Source organism: Tachypleus tridentatus, chromosome 7 (genome assembly GCF_004210375.1).
Source record: "Tachypleus tridentatus isolate NWPU-2018 chromosome 7, ASM421037v1, whole genome shotgun sequence".
Classification (NCBI taxonomy): domain Eukaryota; kingdom Metazoa; phylum Arthropoda; class Merostomata; order Xiphosura; family Limulidae; genus Tachypleus; species Tachypleus tridentatus.
In genome coordinates, this window is record NC_134831.1 from 114,234,993 (window position 1) to 114,245,753 (window position 10,761).

The following is a 10,761-nucleotide window of genomic DNA, read 5'->3' on the forward strand; positions in this document are numbered from 1 at the left end:
TATTCAAGTAGTATATGTTATAACTCTCTCCTCTCTTTTACAACGTATGAGAATACACTTTGACAGGTTATTCAAGTAGTATATGTTATAACTCTCTCCTCTCTTTTACAACGTATGAGAATACACTTTGACAGGTTATTCAAGTAGTATATGTTATAACTCTCTCCTCTCTTTACAACGTATGAGAATACACTTTGACAGGTTATTCAAGTAGTATATGTTATAACTCTCTCCTCTCTTTACAACGTATGAGAATACACTTTGACAGGTTATTCAAGTAGTATATGTTATAACTCTCTCCTCTCTTTTACAACGTATGAGAATACACTTTGACAGGTTATTCAAGTAGTATATGTTATAACTCTCTCCTCTCTTTTACAACGAGCTTGGAACAATAGATGGGCAGTTATATTCTCAAGGGGTGATACGTTCTTGGCGTATATGAACTTATTTTTTGAAGCATATTTTTTTAATATCGATAAATATGTTGTTTACAGTGAAACAGTGCTAACGGATAAATATGTTGTTTACAGTGAAACAGTGCTAACGGATAAATATGTTGTTTACAGTGAAACAGTGCTAACGCATAAATATGTTGTTTACAGTGGAACAGTGGTAACGGATAAATATGTTGTTTACAGTGGAACAGTGCTAACTGATAAATATGTTGTTTACAGTGGAACAGTGCTAACGGATAAATATGTTGTTTACAGTGGAACAGTGCTAACGGATAAATATGTTGTTTACAGTGAAACAGTGCTAACGGATAAATACGTTGTTTACAGTGGAACAGTGCTAACTGATAAATATGTTGTTTACAGTGGAACAGTGGTAACGGATAAATATGTTGTTTACAGTGGAACAGTGCTAACGGATAAATATGATGTTTGCAGTGGAACAGTGCTAACGGATAAATATGATGTTTGCAGTGGAACAGTGCTAACGGAAATGTCAAAGCTGTATCATTTTTATTTGTGAATAAAAGTTTGTTTGTTTTGAATTTTCGCACAAAGCTACTCGAGGGCTATCTGTGCTAGCCGTCCATAATTTAGCAGTGTAAGACTAGAGGGAAGGCAGCTAGTCATCACCACCCACCGCCAACTCTTGGGCTACTCTTTTACCAACGAAAAGTGGGATTGACCGTCACATAATAACGCCCCCACGGCTGGGAGGGCGAGCATGTTTAGCGCGACTCGGATGCGAACCCGCGACCCTCAGATTACGAGCGCATGCCTGTGAATAAAAGCCAATAAGTGTTGCAGTATTTAAAATAAGTGTTACGATAAATGTTGTAATAAAACAACAAGTTATAAATTACAAAATATTAATCCTGAAATATCTTCTGAGTTGTAAGTTTTGAAACGGAATTGAAATTGTTGCTTTTACTCGAAATATCGAAATTTGATCTTGTCGTGATATAAAATAATGTTTTTCAGAACCTGTCCCTTCTCAGCAACAAGTATGCGAGCTTACAACGATAAAAATCGCATTTTTATGATATATATCAGTGGTGGGCAGGGTAAAGATAGCCCAATGTGCGGGATTTGGTCTTGCCAATAATCAAACCAAATCCAAGCTCTCTTGGTATGTTTTGACGATACCTATATCGTTGGTCTATCCACCATATAGTTTTGACAAAATAAATATAATATTTGAAATGTGTGACGTTTAGGTTTACAAACGTAATGATGACGTCCGGAGTAAACCATTTCTGTACATAGCATCCTTGAGAGTAAAAGAGAACTGCCTCCTAGTGAGCACGTTTTACAAACAAACGATCAGAACTGTTTAATCACTTGTGTGCCATACTTCATATCAATCAATTACTTAGACTTAACTACAGATAATTGCAATATTATATCAGCACCAAGTCAAATAATACATGCAGGGAAGAGCGAATACGTGATTGTGAAAAGTGTTGAATGTGTAAAAAACAACAACACACAAGCATGGACAATTGTTTATTTCTATTGTTTTTCTCAGTATTATAATCGGGAAAGAAAAAGTCTTCCACTGATGACTTCAAACTTTATCTGGTTAAAACCTCTGACGTATACAAATTCCACTGATGACTTCAAACTTTATCTGGTTAAAACCTCTGACGTATACAAATTCCACTGATGACTTCAAACTTTGTCTAGTTAAAATTTTTGACGTATACAAATTCCACTGATGACTTCAAACTTTATCTGGTTAAAACCTCTGACGTATACAAATTCCACTGATGACTTCAAACTTTATCTGGTTAAAACCTCTGACGTATACAAATTCCACTGATGACTTCAAACTTTGTCTAGTTAAAATTTTTGACGTATACAAATTCCACTGATGACTTCAAACTTTATCTGGTTAAAACCTTTGACGTACACAAATTCCACTGATGACTTCAAACTTTATCTGGTTAAAACCTTTGATGTATACAAATTCCACTGATGACTTCAAACTTTATCTGGTTAAAACCTTTGACGTATACAAATTCCACTGATGACCTCAAACTTTATCTGGTTAAAACCTTTGAGGTATACAAATTCCACTGATGACTTCAAACTTTGTCTGGTTAAAACCTTTGACGTATACACATTAAATGATTGTGCTTCATCATTAGAAATATGGAAGTTACACAAATAGGTATTTGTGATCTGCGAATACGGGTATCGAAGCCCGATTTTTAGAGTTATAAGCCCTCAGACTTACCGCTGAACCATGGGAGATCAATAATAAACAAATGTTTTACAAGTGACCACCGTCTACTTCAATGGGTTCAAAACTTTAAAATCCACAAATGAATAAATTTGGACAATTAACTTTTGTTTCTGACGAATAAGCTTCGAGGTGTAGAGTTTCTTCTTTATCGAAGAAAAACTGTTACATGTGTAGAAAATACGTGAACTCTTGAAAACCGCCAAAATCAGCGTTTTTATTTCAACTTAAAAATTTGAAAAAGTCTAAAACAAAAAACAAAAGCTCGGCTTTCAATGGTATTAACACAAGAAACAAAGAAGAACCAGTCACAGTTAACACTTCGTACAGCCTTTAACTCGACTTTCAACGGTATTAACACAAGAAACAAAGAACAACCAGTCACATTTAACACTTTGTTCAGCCTTTAACTCGACTTTCAACGCTATTAAAACAAGAAACAAAGAAGAACCAGTCACATTTAACACTTCGCTCAACCTTTAACTCGACTTTCAACGGTATTAACACAAGAAACAAAGAAGAACCAGTCACATTTAACACTTCGTACAGCCTTTAACTCGACTTTCAACGGTATTAACACAAGAAACAAAGAAGAACCAGTCACATTTAACACTTCGTACAACCTTTAACTCGACTTTCAACGGTATTAACACAAGAAACAAAGAACAACGAGTCACATTTAACACTTCGTACAGCCTTTAACTCGATTATCAACGGTGTTAACACAAGAAACAAAGAACAACCAGTCACATTTAACACTTTGTTCAGCCTTTAACTCGACTTTCAACGGTATTAACACAAGAAACAAAGAAGAACCAGTCACATTTAACACTTCGTACAACCTTTAACTCGACTTTCAACGGTATTAACACAAGAAACAAAGAACAACGAGTCACATTTAACACTTCGTACAGCCTTTAACTCGACTTTCAACGGTATTAACACAAGAAACAAAGAAGAACCAGTCACATTTAACACTTCGTACAGCCTTTAACTCGACTTTCAACGGTATTAACACAAGAAACAAAGAACCAGTCACATTTAACACTTCGTACAGCCTTTAACTCGACTTTCAACGGTATCAACACAAGAAACAAAGAACCAGTCACAGTTAACACTTCGTACAGCCTTTAACTCGACTTTCAACGCTATTAAACACAAGCCTTTAACTCGAAACAAAGAAACAAAGAACCAGTAACACAGCCTTTAACGACTTTCAACGGTATCAACACAAGAAACAAAGAACCAGTCACCTTTAAACTCGACTTTCACTTTCACGGTATCAACACAAGAAACAAAGAACCAGTCACAGTTAACACTTCTTACAGCCTTTAACTCGACTTTCAACGCTATTAACACAAAAAACAAAGAAGAACCAGTCACATTTAACACTTCGCTCAACCTTTAACTCGACTTTCAACGGTATTAACACAAGAAACAAAGAAGAACCAGTCACATTTAACACTTCGTACAGCCTTTAACTCGACTTTCAACGGTATTAACACAAGAAGCAAAAAAGAACCAGTCACATTTAATCCTCATTCCATAGAAAATCAGTTTAAACTATTTATGTCATTACTAATATCGTTTCAGTGATTAGAACAAGGAAATAGTTGACACATGAACTTTATCAATGTTTGCTTGTCTCATTAACTTTATATACTCAATTCGAACCTAAAACTACAAACATTCTATTGTATACACTGCCTCTTACAGTGTGTGCTGAGATAATTTTCCAAACATTTAAAAAAACAAATAAACAAAACGACTTTAACCTCTGAACCTAGTCATGGTCTAGAATTGTGGTGCACAAACTATGGAGAAACCTCCATTCAAAAGGGCGCAGAGAGTCATTGTGTGGGGAAAACGCAAATATTACTACAGAAACATACAAATTAAATCTAAAAACACAAATTTAAAAATAAAGAAACTGTAGTTCTTCAGTGAAACAGCCTTAAGCGTTTTTTTTTTTTTTTTTAAGACTTAAGGTTTGATTCCTGACGGTGGACACTGAAGATAACGCAATATGGATTTGCTCTAAAAAAAACCAAAATAAATTTTAAAAACAACCGTTCAAATGTTACTATTATTAACTAACGTAATAACAAGGGTAGTATATACACTCGTACGTTGTATGAACTACAGGGGTGGGACATGGAACAAGAGGCATGTTTACAAAAGAAGATTGCAGACCTCTAGGTAGAAGAAACAATAATATTTTTTTCTATTTCATAAATATTGAGGCTGTAGCGAGGGATTAGTGAAGTAATTATATCACCATTCTGTTTGTTTGTTTTTGAATTTCTCGCAAAGTTATACGAGGGCCCTCTGTGCTAGCCGTCCCTAATTTAGCAGTGTAAGACTAGAGGGTAGGCAGCTAGTCATCACCACCCACCGCCAACTCTTGGACTACTCTTTTACCAGCGAATAAGGGGATTGATCGTAACATTATAACGCCCCCACGGCTGAAAGGGCAAGCATGTTTGGTGCGACAGAGATTCAAACCTGCAACCCTCGGATTACGAGTCAAGTGCCTTAACCACCTGGTCATGCCGGGCCTAGATTGCCTTTAAAGATGTTATTGAAAAATTTTCTAAGAAACAACAAGAATCTAAATTATCAAATTATGAAAATTATATCAATAACATGCTTATTGAAGTCAACGAGTTAGGTTGTAATTTGAGCTTGAAAGTTTATTTCTCACACACACATAATGACTATTTTCCTGAAATACTTGGTGCCATCATCGAAGTCCAAGGGAAAATGTTACATCAAGACATCAGGGAAGGTGGAATATCAAGATGGCGGCCAGTGAAACGACATGTTCCAGACACAATACATAAAAGAAAAACGCAGATTTCACACACAAAACACATCAGGATGAATGTGGACAAACATACAATACAAACCTTACACAGGTAACATGTGTTTACATTGAATTGAGGTAAACTTTACAAGTGCCTAATAATCAATAGAACCTCAAGCGAAAATTTATTTTTAAGAGATTAAAACCTAAAAATAACAACAACAAAATCACCATTTTCTCCATAACCAGCGAAACAGAAAAATGTCGAATAGTCCAACTAAGAAACTTCGGTTGTCATGGACACAAGCCTATGCGAACACTAGAGTCTAACTGTTTTATTAGTAAACAGCTGAAAGAATATCAAACATAATAAGATATAAACCAACCAGATGATAAAAGAAGTCATACAGATCCACCTAGTAGAAGAACAGCCGGTCGATGTAGCGTAAAAGTCAGCAAAGCTCAATCGAGTGTCTGAAGTGACATATTTTTTTTTATCAAGAGGACACGGAGTCGAATCTTAGCCACTAGAAACACATCTATGACACTTTTCCGGACATTTCTAGACTGCAGTATGTTGCTTAGAAACTAAATAGATTGTTATAACTTATAAAAATTATTTACTTTCGTGCAAAGCTACACGAGGGATACCTGCGTTAGCCATCCTTACTTTAGCAGTGAAAGACTAGAGGAAAGGCAGGTAGTTATCACCACCCACCGCCAACTCGTGGGATAGTTTTTTACCAAAGAAGTGGGATAAATCGTCACATTATGATGCCCCCACGCCTGAAAGAACGAATATGTTTAGTGCGACAGGGCTTCGAACCCACGACACTCAGAGTACGTATCGAGTGTCTTAACCACCTAGCCATGGCGGGCAAATTTTTAATTAATAAGAACACGTAGACATTTGTACATAGGCTACTAACCCTAACTACGGTTGTTGTCCGATCGTAACTATTGTACTATTAAGTATTTCCGCTCCATTTAGAGCATAAATCACTTGTACAAGTTACATACATACACATATATATGTGTGTAATGTTTACTGACGAACAATATTTGTCAACAGGATATGTTTACTGTACCTCGATGCATTAAAAAGCGCCCCTGGCGGAGTGAATTGCAAAAAAATCACAGTATATGCCAGCATATTTAGCCATTCCTTTTACAGTGTGTACTGTATGTACATTATTGTCAGTATCTAACAATTCCTACTATAGTGTGTACTGTACATTATTGTCAGTATTTAACAATTTCTGCTATGGTGTGTACTGTACATTATTGTCAGTATCTAACAATTCCTACTATAGTGTGTACTGTACATTATTGTCAGTATTTAGCAATTCCTGCTGCAGTGCGTACTGTACATTATTGTCAGTATTTAACGATTCCTGCTACAGTGTGTACTGTACATTATTGTCAGTATTTAACAATTCCTGCTACAGTGGGTTCTGTACATTCTATTCATGCACCACTGACGGCAACCTGGTCGTTATGCTAGAAAAGTACCTGTGAAGTGACACAGTCGTAATCTCAAACCCAGTTCCACGAGCCACGTACATTGAACAGATTATAAAACACTCCTCCTGATATCCATGTAAACATCATCACATGCACGTCGTTTCATGAAAGGCAAAAAAACTGATGACATGATTTTGTAGGAAAATGTTGCGAGTGCACGAGCTGTCAGCCATGACAGGAGGTGCCACACTTATTATTATCTTGGATGTGTTACAACACAATTCGGACGAAAGACAACCAATCACATTTCATTGAAAATGATGATAGATATAACGTAGGGAAAAAAATAACAACGAGAAAACGAAATAAAATAAACGTAGTCTTTCCGTCCACGTTCTGACGACAAGTGTGGTGCTTGTCACGTGCGGTGCAAGAACCAGCCATTCTGCACGCGAATCTGAAAAAAAAAAAAAGTTGTCTTCGAAGTTAGTTGATGAAGTTTGGAAATTTTTCTTGTGGTTTGTTTTACTAATGTTTCCTGTTGTCAGTAAAGATAAATAAATCAGAGGAAACGCGGTTCACACGAAGATTTAGCACTCAAAACTTTCGATGTTAAAATTTAACATCTTGCATTCAAGAAACAAGATAGGCCTAATAACCGTACATCAAAACAGATGGTAAAGCTACGTTATAACAATACGATATATACATACTTAGATAGCTTGTACACTTAGATGTAGAAACGTGTTGAAGAGAAATCTTCACCACACACTCAGGCTCGTAGGAACCATGTTTGTACGATACATTCACCACATGGCGGGAATGTTCTCGTGTAAATTTTAAATCTATTAACGATCTCCTTCGCACTGAAGATCAAACATTTTTTCTCTCGAATGAAAAATTTTCATATCTAATGAATTTGCACATTTGGTTTACACTATCTAATGAATTTCCACATGTGGTTTACTCTATCTAATGAATTAACACATTTGGTTTCCACTATTTAACGAATTAGCACATTTGGTTTCCACTATCTAATGAATAAGCACGTATGCTTTACACTACCTAATGAATAAGCACATATGGTTTACACGCTCTAATGAATTAGCACATTTGGTTTACACTATCTACTAAATTAGCACATTTGGTTTCCACTATCTAATGAATAAGCACATATGGTTTACACACTAATGAATTAGCACATTTGATTTACACTATCTAATGAATTAGCACATTTGGTTTCCACTATCTAATGAATTAGCACATATGGTTTACACTATCTAATGAATTAGCACATTGGTTTCCACTGTCTAATGAATTAGCACATATGGTTTACACTATCTAATGAATTAGCACATTTGGTTTTCACTGTCTGATGAATTAGCACATTTGGTTTCCACTATCAAATGAATTAGCACATTTGGTTTCCACTATCAAATGAATTAGCACATTTGGTTTACACTATCTTGTGAATTAGCACATGTGGTTTACACTATCTTTGTGAATTAGCACGTGGTTTACACTATGTAATAAATTAGCACATGTGGTTTTCTCTATGTAATGAATTAGCACATGTGGTTTACTCTATGTAATGAATTAGCACATTTGGTTTACACTATCTAATGAATTAGCACATTTGGTTTCCACTATCTAATGAATTAGCACATGTGGTTTACTCTGTCTAATGAATTAGCACATTGGTTTACACTGTTGTCTGACACATTTTTCTTTATTTTATTTTGTAAACCATTGTCTTACATTTTGTCGTATAAAACGGACAGTTAGCGTCAAAATTATTTCAGCCGAATAGTTAGCGTTAAAATCCTTTCAGCGCTACTATTCAAGCGCTTCTAATGATTTTGTTAAATCCCCAGTCAAAGAACTGGAAGTCGCCCAGTAAACAGAGCGCCGGTGTATCTGAGGGTGCAAAGTTCGCGTCCCGTAACTGAGAATCTACGTTCCTCACTTTGAGGTTTTGCGTGCGTTGCCAGATCGGCGTTCAAATCCCACTGTTCGCTTAGGGCAGCCCAAGAACTGGACTAGGTGTCGTCTCCGCAGTTTGTCTGTGACGAAGACAACTCGTGTCCCAAACAAACAGCGACATCGTAGTCTCCAATACATTACAAACGAAAGCAGCTGTTCTCGACAGACAACTAGAAAAAAGGCTTAACTTCTCATTACGTGGGATATTTTGTAACCAATAACAGTAAACTTGTGACGTATGATTTTAGACGTCATACTCGAACCGATATCGATACATTATAACAGACAAAGGGCTTAAACATTAAAAAACGAGTTTGAGTACCTCCGGTGAGTAGTTGAATTATAAGTACCTTGCCACACATGACAACTGAGTACCTGCGGTGAGTAGTTGAATTATAAGTACCTTGCCACACATGACAACTGCTAAGTCGATAGAATAAATATTGGACTTATGGATTGATATAATATTATTTATCTTTCGGTTAGTATTATCTCGACTGTGTATTTCAACTTAATGGGAACAGACATATCAAACTAGCAAACAGATAAGTCAGTTCGGTTGACTTATAATTAATATCACGTAAAACATTAACCTGATTACTTTTTTTTAAGGTATGTAGTTAGTTTTCACGCGTTTGTCTTTGAAATGTGTAGACACACACATCATGGTATTTACATAAATATTTTGCAAACTTATTATATACTTATATCTATACAACCGGTTTTGTTCGTTTGTTTCGGAACTTCAAGGAAAGCTAAATACTGGCTTACTGAGCTGCCGGCCCCCCAGCGGCACAGCGGTATGTCTGCGGGATTTACAACGCTAGGGTCCGGGCATAGATATCCGTTGTGGGCAGAGCACAATATAGCCCGTTGTTTAATGACAAACAATATTCCACTACTCAATCCTAATCAAACATAATGCAGCTAATGAACAACACCTATCGTCAATCTTGTTTAAACAGTGGTTTCCACAGTCACTCTTATAACGATCGCAAAGTGTAGAAAGCTCGAAAACTGTATATTACATGTATTACATATATTACATGTATATTACATGTATTACATGTATATTACATATATTAACATTCAAACGATTCATTTGTAACAAAACATTTAATTTGGTAAAAACTTCGAACAGTTTCATTTACCAGCCGTAATCTCATATTTTAAAGGAAAATATCTGGATATGTGTGTATATAATCTATGATATATCAACTGGTGAAAGTGTGCAGCAAAAAAATGATCCCAACTCCCCAAATAAAGCAAAACGTGGGGTAAGGAACGTTTTGGAAATTGGTTTATAGTCATCTTCTCGAGCGAGGAAGCGTGAAAAGTTTTCTTCCAGTCAACAAGAGAAAGTTCTAAGAAAGCGTTGAACCAAACTTACCTTTTTCGTCTAGAGCGAGACTTCCAGAAACCATGATGATAAGGAAAAGGAAATATATATCGACTCCCAAATCCATCTTTTGACTTCACTAAAATCTCATACGAAAATTCAACACATTTTTTTTCTACTTTATATAGAATCGCGTCTTGAAATTGCGAGCCAAAACTTTGAAACCACTCCACGCTCTTCTCGTTGAGTTGTGTGAACCTCTGAGCGAGACACGCGAGATTGCCGGTGTTTGTGCTCGTTTCTGATTGGACAGAAATAACAAATAGAAAAACTTTTAAATAACTTAAAACAATATTTTTTCATTATTAACAATATTTGTGGTGGAATACATTTCCACGTATTAAAGTTCTGATAAAGATATTTTTACAGTTCTTATTATGAAGTTATATTATATTTGTAGCCAATAAGA

At 35.8% G+C, this 10,761-nt stretch overlaps 1 protein-coding gene across 2 annotated transcripts in view; it reads right to left on the reverse strand.

The window, feature by feature from the left end:
- The window catches only part of LOC143256433 (epidermal growth factor receptor-like), a 150,534-nt gene extending 139,987 nt beyond the window's left edge, over positions 1-10,547 (reverse strand). The window contains exon 1 of one of the 2 annotated variants that reach the window (XM_076513662.1): positions 10,344-10,547. In XM_076513662.1, coding sequence (XP_076369777.1) covers positions 10,344-10,419 — 76 coding nt within the window. In that variant the 5' untranslated portion in view covers positions 10,420-10,547. The remainder of the gene's footprint in view (positions 1-10,343) is intronic. The other variant, XM_076513661.1, reaches the window with a different exon arrangement.
- Positions 10,548-10,761: the final 214 nt, after the last annotated feature.